The following is a 15,499-nucleotide window of genomic DNA, read 5'->3' as shown; positions in this document are numbered from 1 at the left end:
AGTCATAGAGCAAGTAGTCCGCTCTCATTGGTGTGTGAGCTTGCTTCTGTTTAAATGAGTGTACTTGAGGGTGAGTAAATGTTTAGAAAAAATAGTGCTTAACATTTTTGAGCCAAGTAAAAAACCAGGTTACCAGTCATGCTGCATTTGTTTTGTTTTAGCTGATAGACCGTATTGAATAACCCTTTTTGCCATGAAAAGTCGCCATCTTGTATGACAAACGGTATGTGAGTATGATAAATATTGCACAAACATACTAGTCTGCGTTTCTTGATCTTTTGACGGTGAAAGACCATATTTTAAATGGATTTTTGTAACACCATGTTTAAGACTCGGCTTAACAGCTTTTCAATTTGACAAATAAACGCACCAACATGCGATTGTGCGTTTCCTAATCATTTGACTGTCAATGGGCTGAGCAAATTTTCATCCTGAAATATTTTTAGCCACGAGGTGGAGATTGGCGGCGTATTTTGATTTCAGTCTTTACAATACGAGACCCATTCCATTCAGTAGCTCTAATAACTCGTTTGTATGGACCCTTAGTATCACCAGTTTGGATATATTCAGCATTAAGGTTATTATCTACACCAGGTATACCAGAGCATCTATTAAACCACCATCCTCCTTCACTATTCAGACCTGGGCAGTTTGTGTCGTGTTGGTTATTATCTGTATGATGGTGAATGCTGAAGGCTTGATTATTGGCAGTCTCAAGAATATCATCTGGAAAAAACAAAATAAAATACAAATATAATTTGATGCTCTTTTAAAGGATTCAGGTACTTTTTCAAAAATTAAGTAAGCAATTTTTAATGTCTGGTAAGCTTCTTTTTTTTTTTTTAGAAAAGTTACTGCACGCGTGTTCTAGAATATAAGTTATATCAAAGGTGTAAATGAGCAGGCTATACTGAAAGGTGTAAATTAGCAGGCTATACTGAAAGGTGTAAATTAGCAGGCTATACTGAAAGGTGTAAATTAGCAGGCTATACTGAAAGGTATAAATTAGCAGGCTATACTGAAAGGAGTAAATTAGCAGGCTATACTGAAAGGTGTAAATTAGCAGGCTATACTGAAAGGTGTACATTAGCAGGCTATACTGAAAGGTGTAAATTAGCAGGCTATACTGAAAGGTGTAAATTAGCAGGCTATACTGTTTCAAAACACTTTAATACAAGGCTTGTTTTACACACGTTTCACATCGTTTTTATTTCTTTATATTAAGATTAAAGCCAAACCAACAAGTAAAACCACACCAGCAGTTGGAATTACAATTCAGTTGGGTTATTACTTTCAAGGAACTTACTTCTGCATCCAACGAGTTCAATGCTTACGGCTGGATGTCCGACGTCTGTTTGAGTGACACGGATGAAGCGTGCTCGGATCGGCTGCTTAAACACGTTGGTTAGCGGTGCGGATTGCAGAGTATTACCATGGAACGTCTGTAGCACAGGAGATAGAACAACATGATTAAGGCAAATTTTGTTTTTACCTTTACTTTTTCTTAATCACAAAGTAAAACATTGTTCATAATGTTGCAATGTTCCTTGTGCGCACGAGCTTCTGGGATTATCAATTGTCCTTGTTTAAAGCTAAGTTGAGTAACAACTCCGCCAGAAACAAAACTCGTCAATTTAAAGAGGCACACCGGCTCACCGTATACGCAATTTAGTGGTGTAGGATCATAACTCATATTGTTATAGTGACTGCTCTTCTCCATTCCTGGCAGACCTTTGAAGTCATTATCTTAGTCTATGTTGTAGCCCTAATAGCCCAATTCAGCCGATGTGCCCCTTTACAAAACCAATTTTGTTTGTGCAATGACAGAACCATTTACCTGAGGTTCTCCTTCATCAGGTGCTCCCTGGTGGCTGACGTTGACCCAGGTAACGTTATCGAGGCTGTATTCTACTTGAAATGACGTTTCATTTTCCCCTTGTGCTATGACTCCCTCAACTTGAGTTACTAACAGCAGGTCAATCTGAAGCCGTGGTGATTCGTCTGGAATGATATGGGCTTGCTTAAGAAGACGTTGTCTACATACCCAGCGTACTGTAAATACAAATATTTGATTGATTGAATATTTGAATTTAATGTGTTGTTCTCCAGTTCTGTAAAGTTCTGGACTGTCTTTGTAAAAGGCTTCTCTATAACACGATAGGCTCAAACTGGGCTCTGGCTCGTGAGTTAAATAAACAAATTTGGTTTTGGTTCATCAATTGAGTTTATAAATACTTCATCAACAAAAAAAAAACTAATTTTTGAACATTATAATTAAAAAAGTCACCAAGCTTTTGATAAATTTCTGGTCATCCAGAGCAATTAAAGCAAAAACACTTGTCCATACTAAGAGAACAAAACGGAGAGACATTAGCGTAATAACCAATTCTCAGATCGAAAGTTTGTGGGGGGGGGGGGGAAACAATTCCGTTTATCAATCAAAAAAGTTGTTATTGCCATTACTTTAAAGAAAGATTACAAAACGTGAATTTATCTTAACTATTCGAGAACAATCTTGGTTTAAGAGTTGTAAGTTGCTTCAAAAAGCTGAGCAAAACTCATTCAAATATGTACACTTTAAAATTATGAATTGTAACTTTGTCAATCACTCTTTTAATGTTTAAAATATTGCTGTGTTGGATTTTTTTTTAATGTATGTACACAGTTTTCACGATCAGTTCACTGTTATATTTAGACGAATACAACTTTTTTAAAGACAATGTGTCTCAGACATCTCGTTAGAACTAACCTTTGCACCCTAGTAGTTCAACACGTATCCACAGAGAGCCATCAGTCTGGTTTAGTGTGATGCGGATATAACGAGCAGTGATTGGTGGATTGAACATGCTGGTAGCTACCGAGTCTGCTGCGGTGTTTCTTCGGATAATCTGTTAAGAAACAAACACTACAAATTATGATCATGCTATCTCCATCAAATAGCATTGAACTTAGCAAAGCAAAATTATCAATATACATTTTGTATTTTGTTCAAATCAGACTTTTATGGTCTCAAAATCAATTCAACTGTGCATATCACAACAGTTGAATTGATTTCGAGACCATAAGTCTGATTTAAACAAAATACAAAATGTGTAGTTAAAAAGTAGCCATAAAAGCTTAAACTAAACTATCTTCGGCACAGCGACATTGTGGTTGTCCAAAAACAAGTTGAACAAGATAAACCAAATCCGTTTGAATAGTTTTGCTTGTCTGTTCTTACAGTCGGACTTAATGGATTTGTGAAACCATTATAAAGCGCCAATTCATCAAGAACACAGCGTGTTATAGTGGGTAAAAATAATGTTTGATACACTTCTCGAATTTGAGGAAAGTCTGACTCCCTGTCTGATTGAGATGGTGAGTGCATTGCGGGTGTGAGGAGCAAAATGCGAGAAAGTGCGAATTGAAGCAGACTTAAGAAGCTTGACAGGTTGACATAATTAGGTTCCAATAACCTAATCAGTTTACATTAAACATGTATGTTCTTACCTGTGCTGAACCCATAGTATGCCAAGTGCTCTGGTCATCACTGTACTCCAGCCTGTACCCATGACTCACATCTTCATTGATTACCTGATCAGATCCCTGCATCATCATAATTCCCTCTACTATGACATTACTTTCGAGATCAATCTGTAACCATGGGTTGTTGTCATTATGATCAGGGCACCAGCCAATAGTATGACTGTTTGCTGATTGAGTGAGTCGTGCATTGCTTGGTTGACAGTTACCATCTTCCCTCTGCTGTGGACTTGATGCTGTGATTCTGTAGTCTGGAATGCTGCCATCTCCCATTCCGAGACGATCCAAACAAAAGAAGCGTTCTGTATCAATTAAAAATAAAAGGCAACGCAATAATAGGTTAATCGGAGTGCATTTTTTTTTTATAATGTATTGTTCGAATTCCGATCACAGTGTGGTATTTTTCGGAAAAAACAAGCAAGTGACTTTACCGCCACTGACAAAAAATGTTTTCTCAAATTGAAATTGAAAATGAATCGTTGTGGGGTGTTATGCCCGAGCGGATAGAGCATCGAACTCAAGCTCTGGTACTTCTGTTCAGCAGAGTGTGGGTTAGAATCCCGGTCGTTACACTTGTGTCCCTGACCAAGACATTAATTGTAGTTGCCACTCTCCACCCAGGGGTAAATGGGTACATGTGGATGAGGGCAGAGATGGTTCTTGTGATTGGTTTTAATAGCCGAGTAGTGCATAATAACGTTGAACAGGCTGCATACTCCCCACTAGGGAGCTGAAATAGTTTAATGAGTAAATTAAGGCCTAGTGACCAGTAATAATGTGAAGCGCTTTGGGACGGCCTCCGGGTGTGAAAAGCGCTATAAAAAACGGGTTGTTATTTATTATTATTAGTAAGGTTTAAGGTTGAAGGTTTATTGTTTCCACAGTAACGTTGTAAAACAGACAACAATATATACATATTCCAACAGTTAAGCCAGGAGGAAATACATACACTTTTATAAAACTGCAGGGGAAAGAGGTACACCCCTAAAGCGGTTGTATTTAGCCCTTAAATTTCGCTACTAATTGTTATTTGCTTAATCAAAATAAAGTATCAATTAGGATTATCAATTGCATGTAATACAAGTTTAAATGATACATGTTTGGATAAAAAGCAAAAGTATTTGCAGCGATTGTCTATAATAATGTTAAAATTCTGTCAAATGGGATCAATTTGAATTCCGTAAGTGTTTGCCTAAAATATGAGACGTAGCCCATTAACATCATTAATCAAAGTTTCAACAAACCAAAATAAAGGAGAATTTATAGTTATGTTGTTGTCAGTTGTTGTTATAAAAATCAACGGGATAAATAATTGTTTTTTATGACTTTACCATTACATCCAAGGAGTTCAATACGCAACCCAGGACGACCGCCCCCATGCCGGGTTGGTGATATGCGGATGTAGCGTGCTCTGATTTCCTCAATGAACATGTTGGTTACTCTGGTATGTCGATCTGTATTTCCAGGGAATCTCTGTGGAAAACAAATGTGATGCTCAATAACAGCAACTATCTTAGAACAAACAAAACATATTGATTTCGCCCATGTCTCAGGAATCGCTGCTCGTACACGATATAAGCCCTATATGTTTTTTTTTTTTTTTTTTTTTTTTTGTTTTACAGTTAAGATTAGTAGGATTTGAAATTGTGCATGGTGGATAACGGTATGGAAAGGTTTGCGGTAACACCATATAATGATTATCTATACATTAGTTGGGGGTGGTTCTGAAAAGAACCGTTGGTTTCACCGAGACGTTTCGATCAGTATGCTCTGATCATCTTCTTGAGAGTTGGTATTCCTAAATAAATGCAGACGCTTATTACTGCAGTTTATTTGTGTAAAACGTGCTGCCGCTCGTTGTTCTGAGGAACACTCTGTTATCAAAAATGTCATGCAGAATCTGGTTTAAACGTTCCTTTTGTTCATAATTTTTAAAACGCTGTAGACATCTGGAAACACTGTACAAAAGAATGATTGACTTTGAAGGAATAGTGAACTTGCCGGTGTCAGTGAATTCATTAAGAAACAATATAATCTGCCTAATACATTACATGTGGTTGTTGTTGATTTTATACAATACATGTAAAGGTTTTCTGTAATGTAGGTATGAAGTCCTACCTGTGAATTGTCCTCATCTGTCCCTCCTACGAAGCGCAGGTCTTGCTCATTGTCTCTGTAAGATACGGTGAACTCTTTAACCCAGTACCCTTTGTCGTTGTTACCCTGTGTAACAACACCTTGAATCAATACCGGGTGCTTCAGATCCACCTGGAACCAAGCACTCTCTCTGTCATCCGATGTGGGACACCAGCCACCTTTCACATATAGCCGTCCAAAAGGGTTCTTGCTGCATTCCTTGTCATCAGTAGACGATGTCGTTATGCTTCCATCAGGGATGGTACCATCTCGCATTCCGAGCTTCTGCTGACAAACTTTATGAGCCAAGAAAATAAATAAACTCATAGTGTTTTATCAAGCCAGCCTTTAGTGAACACAATAAGTTTTTGCGAATTTTGAAGTTGGTCTTGTTAACCTCAGAATTGTTTTAACTTAATTAATTCTTATTGAGAACGCGGTTTACCTTAGAAACGCGTTTTATTTTGCCTATAATAGTACATTTCAGAATAGTAGCTAAGGTGTAGTCTAATTGTTTACACTAACTTTGAAGGGGGGTGAGGTAGAGTGCAAATATATTCTTACTTTACGACTTTTTTTCTTCATTTATATATTTTGCAATGTAATTATTTTATTGATACTGTGCTCAACTCACAAACGAGTACAGTTTGAAATGTCTCAATTATGTACAATGAGATCAAAAGGACTGCAGTAAGTGTCTGTTTAAAATTTGAGATTTGAGTAAAAACAAAAAATCAACAACTCAAAAATGAGAACAATCTTGTGATTATTTTTGTTGGTAAAACTCAAAAGGGATTGAACAATAAATGAAATAATGTGTTTACGACTTTACCATTACATCCAATGAGTTCAATACGCAGTCCAGGACGATCATCTTGATACCCAGTTGGTATTATGCGGATGTAGCGTGCTCTGATTTCCTCACTAAACATGTTGGTTACTATTGTATTCTTATCTGTATTTCCGGGGAATTTCTGTGTAAAAAAAATAATTATGTGATGCTCAATAACAACAGCTATCTCAGAACAGAACAGTTTGATTCCGCCAAAGTCATGTGTATCGCAGCTTCCATACGCGATATCGATTTTGTTTAGGTTTTGATTGTTAAATATGTAGACGCTTACTACATCAGTTTCTTTTTGTGGTAAAACATGCTGAGAAACAGTATGTTATAAACAATTGTTTTTAAATAATCTGGTTTAAAAGTTCATTCCGTTTCCATATGTAAAACAAAATAATTATTGATTATGAAGGAATAGTAATATTGCCGTTTTAGTGAATCGATGGTCAAACAATATAATCTTCGCAATCAATTATATATGGTGGTGTTCAATATTTGTTCAATATTCTGCATTGAACAGTTTTCTGCCATTTATTTATAACGTCATACCTGTGCATTGCCATTATCTGTACCTCCTATGAAGCGCATGTCTTGCTCGTCGTCACCGTAAGATACGATGAACTCTGTAACCCAGTACTCTTTGTGGTTTTTACCCTGTGTAACAACACCTTGAATCAATACCGGGTGCTTTAGATCCACTTGGAACCATGCACTGTATCTGTCTTTCCATGTGGGACACCAGCCACCTTTCACATCTAGCCGTCCGTAAGGGTTCTCGCTGCATCTCTGGTCATCAGTAGACGATGTCGTTATGCTTCCATCAGGGATGGTACCATCTCCCATTCCGAGCTTCTGCTGACAAACTTTATGAACTGAGAAAATAAATAAATTCATAGTGTTTTATCAAGCCAGCCTTAAGTGAAAACATTCAGTTTTTGCGAATTTTGAAGTTGATCTTGTTAAGTTCAGAATTGTTTAGTTTTAATTAATTCTAATTGAGACCTTGGTTTACCTTAGAAACACGTTTTAATTTGGCTTTATAGTACATTTTCATAATATCAGCTAATGTGTAGTCTAATAACTGTTATAGTAGCTAATGTGTAAGTCTAATAATTGTTTACAGTAACTTTGAAGAGGAGTGAGGTTGAGTGCAAACATATTCTGACTTTACGACTTTTTTCCCCATTTCTATATTTTGCAGTGACTCTATTTGTACTGTGCTCAACTCACAATCGAGTACAGTTTTGAATGTCTCAATTGTATTACTTCGAGTTCTTGGAGAACGTGGTGAGTAGTCAACAGCATACATCTTTAAATTATATCCTTTACCTTTGCAGCCACTGAGCTCAATACCTTAAGTATTCCAGGTTGTTGGTTTGCAGCTGATGCACCGAATTTGTTATGTGCAGTGTTCTGTGTAAGTCTGGCAATACATTGTTTTCTAGTTACTTTTTAGATGAGATTTATAGGCGTGTCTCGTTTTAAGGGTATGTGTACTTTTTTAGAACACCACAAAATGTCACTTTACACAGTTTGAAAATAAAAATTGTAGAATGTTTCCCTTGGTGCTGTTGTTTTTTGAGAAATTAGTAAAACAAGTCACGAACATAATGCTCATCTCAGGAGATAACATTTGTTTTAGCATGCAAAACGTATTGTCGTGAAAATGTTTCACTAAATTCTCAAAACGACAGCACCTCAGCAAGTAATAAATAAAGGTAAGCTTTTTACTAACATAATCTTAAAACTATGTTAGTTAAATGTAAATCTGTAGACATTGTGTTTTGTGTTACAAAAAGTACCCAATCATGTTAGTGAGATTATGTACGATAAGCCTGACATTTGAAAACGTGGTAATTGATTGAAACAATACCTCTGCAGCCAATGAGTTCAATTCGTAGGGCTGGTTTGTCTTCCCAGGCTGTTGGTCTTATGCGGATGTACCGTGTTTGAATAGGCTGCTGGAATATACTGGTGACTGGGCTGTTTTTATCAGTGTTGCCAACGAATGTCTGTAAAAAGAAAATACAAACCAGAGGTGGAAACAATAATAAACACAAATGATAATTAACACTTTGGTTATAAATAGTGGCTGTACTGCATATTTGAGTGTCTATGTTTTTAATGAATATTGGTAACTGGGGTGTTTCTATCAGTGTTGCCAAAGAATGTATGTACATAAACAGGGGTGAAAAAAAAAATGATAATTAAGCCTTTGGTCATGAATAATAGTTCTACAGCTTGATTGGAGTGTCTTTGTTTATAAGGAATACATGTTGGGTTGAAGAGTGTCTTTGCTGAGTACTCTTACCTGTGGAGTAGAGGCCTCATTCACGTACATCCATGCAGTGCCATCAATGCTGTATTGTACCTGGAAGTGTGTCACCCAATCCCAGGAATCATAGTGTGGGCCCTGTGTGATGACTCCCTCAATATGCACAGGCTCCTTACCCATATATATTTGAAGCCATGAATCATCGAATTGTTCTTTAGCTGGTCTCCAGCAACCGTTCAGATTCAGTCGTGCATTACTTGGCGGAAACCGTTCATCATGCTCACTGTACTGACTAGATGCTGTGATCCCATCATCAGGAATACTCCCGTCTTCCATTCCTAGTTTGTGTCCACAATATCTACCAACTGGAAAACAAAACAAAACAATTTAGCCTTTAATTATTTTAAGTAATGTTCAATTAATAATAGCTTTGTTAAGATTTTTGCCCGGATTCAACTGGCGGAATTAATTGTGTCGAATTTAATGTTAAATTGAATGACGGTTTTAAAAAGTTAACATAAACAACATAGTAATTGAGAACAGGCCCGTCAAAACATCGTTTGTGATTTACAAAAAAACATTTTACAATTTGTTCTTTAAAAAAATACAATAAATGGAGCCTTAAAATAACCTTAATAGATTATTAATATAATCAGTAGAGCCCTGGTAATGGTGGGAACAAACTAAAAGTAGACATACCAGTTGGTGGTATCTCGGAGTGCTCAAGAAACATGGTGTAATTGTCAGGTCCAACGTGAAACTGTGGCTTCAGCAAATGACCCGTGATGTTCTCTTCATTGGTCAGGTCTAAACGGATTGTCCAATTCCTCTCAGCATCGGTCAGGTTGTGGAGAATCTCATTTCCAAGCCAGAATTCACAATCCATTGACCCAAAGCCTTTCTTGTATTCTGCCCAACTGCGGTTGAAATTGACCGATCCGTTAACGCGCCGCTGGAACACCTTGAAAACAAATGTTTATATGATGTTATTTTGACTTGTCCGTCAGATTTATATCAACCTTTTCGTTTTTTTTTTATAATTTATTCTCTTCGCACTTTGCACCGTCAACCATTGACGTCACCAACGCACCATCCCGGTTTAGTTTCCTAGGTGAGCTGTATAGGGATTAAATTACCCAAGACTCAAGTTGCGGGCGCTGTTGGTGAGTTTGCCCCGCTGCGCGTGAAAGGAAAACGAGAACGTCTTGCACCAAGACTACTACGCGCACGGGGACGAACGACTCCAAAACTTGTCTGTCACAAAAATACAACACACGTACAGAGCGCAAGGACGTCGGAAACGGATACATTTTACAGAGTTGTTGTACTTTATTACTTCTTTTAACCAAAAAGGCATTCACGAATGGGAATAAAAGGGTAGCGACGAGTTCTTAAACTGCCGTTTAAGGGTCGTGGCCGTGCCGTCACACGACCATGACCCTGCCGGTTTTAAAAGGCCGTTGAAGAATTCGTCGTCACAGTTTAATCCCTCAAATAAAACACCACTTGAGTACTTACAATCCAGCCGGTATGGTGTGTCATATCACAAAACACCTTTATTCCTTTATCATTCTGGAATGGATGGATAGTGTAAATACCATCCTCTTTGTAACCGGCATCCAGCAAAGCCTGACAGTCTGAAAGAATAAACAAAACGAAGTTATTTATTGTAATATAATCTATACAATTTGTTTGCTTATAAATGACAGCTGTGATGATTGATATTTCCAATCAAAGTATTTGGCGTTGCTACATGTTTGTGTCCTATCTAAATTTATGAATAAAACATATTTTTTTCCCCTGGAAACAGAGTATGAACAATCATTTCATATACACAGCCGTTTCCTCTATCCAATTTTAAGCATGCTTAACTTTGATTTTTTAACATTAGTATTAAGCTCAATGCATTAGCTGATTTCCTGCAAAAAGTGGTTCTTCTTGTTAGGGTAAAAATATGTTGTTCACCCGATGCAAAACATAGCATTTGTTGATTCGATGCGGTGCTGACTGCTAAAGATTCGTTACGTGCCTCAAACAATCGAGCTAGCTTGGCATTCTATTAGTAATACTTCTTCTGTAGCAATGCAGATGCAATTTTTGTTGGAAACTCGGAGAAGTACCGAACAGCTATTGTGCTAGGGGTATTTTGTGTTATAATAGTAATACCATTTTTATAGCGCCTTTCCCTAAGCGCCTTTTCCTAAGACAGGGGCTAGCTCGATACCATAGTGGTAGTACCACACTCTTGCCATGCAAAAGTCTTTGATTATAATCCCACCTGAGTCTTTTGCCCAAATCTCCAAATCGTCTTGATAATGGCAACCATAATGGTCATGTATATCTTCTTGGTCATCAGTGAAGATCGGTTCATCAGTGTAGCTGGGTTTAGTCTTTCTATTTGGAGCTACTTTAAACAGCCCTCCTGGTCGGATTGACGTACATAAACACATATCCTCAAATGGTTGGATCCATCGTAGTATGTTTCCTTTATCCGGATCAGGTTCTTGGGTTAAGTAGCAAACTTTAGTATCAGCTACGTCACTGGCACTCAGCAAATAAACTACAACAGAGACAGATAATACCACGCAGTTGGATTTGGTTAATCTTATTGTTGTTTGTGCAAAGATATTCTACGTATACGCAGTGATGTTAAAACAAAGTCTTGCTTGATGCAGACAGTTTCGTATTTGGGAATTAAACAGTATATTGTGATATATTGTGATAAGAGTTTTACTTCAAGTTTAACTGTCGGTGCTTTTACATCTTCACTATCTGACCATAACGATTGTGGCCTTCGTCTTAATATGTTTTTGACTTTCATAAGCATACACTTTAAAAAGTAATCGCAACCAAGTTTACAAACCAAAAATCAATTCAAGTAAATGTTCTTGGTTCAACCGTCAATTGTATTGATAGTCACGCGATTGGTGAAAATAATTTTCAGATTGTGACAAAAACATGACACTTTGTACACAATGATCAAGACAACCGTCTTTACACTTTCAAAAGAGAGATCAATGTGAAAAGAGCTTTACACACTGTTGTACAAAATGATCAAGACAACATTCTTTACACTTTCAGGGGTGGAGCCCATATGAACTGATACAAAAAGAGATACAATGTGAAAAGAGCTTTACACACCGTTGTACCCTCAAGTTCACCGTGTACTGTTGTTTCTTATACTACATGCTTTGTTTACCACACAAGCAGGAAGAGATTGCTTAAGCGAAGGCCTAAAGAAAGTTCAAGGTGACAACACAGTTGTCAATTGTTAGTTGCTTTTTCTACCGATGATGTATCGTATAGCAACAATGTTTGGATCCGATGTAAGCTTACAGTGTGAAATACCATTGCTCTCCTTGTATAAGGTATTATTTTGATATAAAGACACCTATTAGTATAATAGTGGTACGTTTATCAGTCAACATCGGATACACTTCGATGATGTCAGTCGTGTTTATTTTAGGGTCGATTTGGGGTGATCGTTCGATGTCGATTGATTTGCCTGACATTTGAACATTGAAAGGTTGTTTCAACACATGGATATGTTGCATTGATCTTCTTGCCGTTTCATAGTGAAACATTATTCATAAATACCCCAGACAATTCTGCTACTCCTTTTGGTGGAGAGCGCGTCACGTGGGGGTGTTTAAACGGTTGATAATGACCAGCTGGAGCTGTTTATAACCGGCTGGCTTCCGCGTGTCGGGCGCGCAAGCTCATGTACGCCAATATTATCACGCGGAACGCAATTCATAGCTATTAGTAACAGCGCGTAATCTATTTCTAAGCGCGCGCGCGTACACACAACCCACGCGCATCAAACAGATTCTTCACCAAGTTTTTGAAAAACATATTTCAAACCTCGAATTTATCAATGTGTCTATAATGGTAATTTGTTACGTTTTTAACAAAAGGGCATCTTATGGATGGGAATAAAAGAGTACCGATTCGTTCTTAAACGTCCGTTTAAAAAGTCGTCGCTACCCTTTTATTTCCTGATTATAAACTGTGCACGTGTCTACTTACATCATTTCGCGACATTGTCACCTAAACTTGTCAGTTACAGTGCCTAAACGAGCGTATACCCTAACCTTTGACTCGCAAATTCGCTTTTTACGTGATGTAAAACCAAAATTGCAAGGGACAAATCATAATTATTACATACATACAAAGAAAAACAGTTACACGAGTATTGCAAACAAAATAAATACCAGACGAACTTAAGTCAAGAGAAAAACAGTGATCAACATTTTATATGTTAGTGGATTTAGATGCAACATCCTACAGAGGTAACTACAAAACGAACTTAAGTCAAGAGAAAAACAGTAATCAACATTTTAAATGTTAGTGGATTTAGATGCAACATCCTACAGAGGTAACTACAAAACCGAAATTTGCCATGAAAAGAAAATATTACTGCGTACATGTTTCTCCTTGTAAATATGAATAGAAACAGGTTTGTTTTTACGAGGCAACCTTTTTTTAACGCGTACACCTCTTTAGCGAGAAACAAACAGCGTGCAACATGCAACACCATAGCGTAATAAACAACCAGCTGGAAAATATACGAACAACACAGGAAACAAAAGGAACAACTCCTACATAAACAAATGTTTCAGAAATAATTTACCATCGGCAATGTACTAACCAACAACATGAAAATGTATAAACGCTTTTAGCGAGCATCAAAATGATCAAACTGACTAATTGACAAGTCATCGGTTTTTGACAGTATCATGATGATGAAGAAACGAAACAGTAAAACTAAATATTTCAACCACCATCAACAAGTCAACTATGAAGGGGAAAGTAATAATCATAATGTCAAAGCCTTTACTTCTATTCACCATGTAAATTCATCTGTTAGCGCGAGGCGCTTGTTGTATTCTGCACACATTATTACTCAGCAGCTTGAACTAATCTGTTATTCAATGAAATCATTAATCAAATCGACATCACGTGTAGTACGCAATGTCAAGTCGTGTTACTTGTTGGCATTTAAAACCACGATTCTATAAATTACTTTAAAGACAGTGGACACTATTGGTAATTGTCAAAGACCAGTCTTCTCATTTGGTGTATCTCAACATATGCATGAAACAACAAACCCGTGAAAATTTGAGCTCAGTCGGTTGTCGAAGTTGCGAGATAATAATGACAGAAAAAAAAAACACCCTGGTCACAGTTGTGTGCTTTCAGATGCTTGATTTCGAGACCTCAAATTCTAAACTTGAGGTCTCGAATTCAAATTCGTGGAAAATTACTTATTTCTCGAAAACTACGTCACTTCAGAGGGAGCTGTCTCTCACAATGTTTTATACTATCAACCTCTCCCTATTTCTCGTAATCAAGAAAGGTTTGATGATAATAATTATTTTGAGAATTACCAAAAGTGTCCACTGCCTTTAAAGAGTCTTTTGAAAGAATCTATTCAACAAACTCAAGCGGCACGGATGGAAACAACAACAACATCCAAGACCTTCGGACCAAGATGGAGTAAGCAATTAAGAAGAGTATGGTTTTACCCAGTGGTCACATTCAATAGACTTGCGAGTCTCGCGAAGATAAGGTAACTATTGAGTTTCCGGGCACCTCTGAGCCGTAGGCCTACAGCTAGCGTGATATTAACGTTGGTTCATTTTGAGGTGAGGTAAAACGCACAAAATAAAAGAACAATCATACAATATAGTTGTACAATCTAACAATGACATCAAACAGGTGTAAGAAGCTGTTATTTAATCCAATCACTCAGAAATGTTGTCAACGCCCCTACTGCGAGTGATGCACAGCAGTTTGACCTGATTGACAACAAGCAGTTTTTTATCAGCAGGTTGAATTTTGGTTCGCACAGGTTTAACAAGTATTCAGCGTACTTCAAATAACAGTTTCCTACTAGCTATTATTTCTACAAGGATGTAAGAGCACCTCTTAAAATAAAAAAATAAAAACAGAGTAGATAATTTAATGATCAAGATAAAAAGGCAAATTACTCATGACGGAAGCAGGTCCGTTGCCTCACATTGTATCATTAACTACCGCACAGTTACTTCACACGCGCGCCCAACGTATTATGACACCATGGGAAACAATTGTTTTTTTTCAAAGAAATATACAGGCTTAAGTAGTTTGTTAGATTACGAAAAAACAAAATATCGAGGACAAATTCAACTGAATTTTTGATGAGAGTCTGCAATACTCGTTTTTTTTTACCTAGAGGAGAAAAACTGTGCACTTACCACCGAGAACCAGGAACAGCAAAGGACCCATCATGTCCTCTCCACTGACAAAAACTCTCTGTATCAACAGAGACAGGCAGAGTTCTTGAATCGTTTTGAAACAGAGTAGCAATTTTACCAACAGATGCAGAGAACAATCTAAAACCGAGGCGAAAATGTGTATTTGTGTTGATCAACAGCTTCCCTCCCTGCACTGAGTAATTAAATATACACACAACGTTTCTATACATATAATGTACACACTGCGTGTAGATACATTATCACTTAATTACACATTTTTGCAAAACGGTGTTTTTTTACAAACTAAGTGGCGCATGTGCAGAACACAAAAACTCAACGGCTTGGGGTGTGGGTTCACGTGGAAAGCTTTTGTTTCCTAGATGCTCTGTATTGCAATCAAATTGTACTATGACACTATTTGGCACATGAGTTCCTTTTGGGCGGGATTTGATATTAGTGGTGTATGCAAAACTATTAACACTTAAA

At 37.3% G+C, this 15,499-nt stretch overlaps 1 protein-coding gene across 1 annotated transcript; it reads right to left on the bottom strand.

Moving 5' to 3' along the window:
* Positions 1-442: 442 nt before the first annotated feature.
* LOC139942733 (uncharacterized) lies at positions 443-15,044 on the bottom strand. The gene is made up of 13 exons (XM_071939527.1): positions 15,014-15,044; positions 11,053-11,334; positions 10,293-10,411; positions 9,474-9,735; positions 8,811-9,139; positions 8,373-8,511; positions 7,049-7,371; positions 6,491-6,632; positions 3,490-3,824; positions 2,750-2,888; positions 1,838-2,052; positions 1,307-1,442; positions 443-726 (listed from the first exon to the last, which is right to left on the bottom strand). Exons 1-13 carry the CDS (start codon positions 15,042-15,044, stop codon positions 443-445), a joined length of 2,736 nt encoding a protein of 911 aa, XP_071795628.1.
* Positions 15,045-15,499: the final 455 nt, after the last annotated feature.

This window comes from Asterias amurensis, chromosome 10 (assembly GCF_032118995.1).
Source record: "Asterias amurensis chromosome 10, ASM3211899v1".
In the NCBI taxonomy this organism is placed as follows: domain Eukaryota; kingdom Metazoa; phylum Echinodermata; class Asteroidea; order Forcipulatida; family Asteriidae; genus Asterias; species Asterias amurensis.
This window is presented reverse-complemented; position numbering and strand designations above follow the sequence as displayed.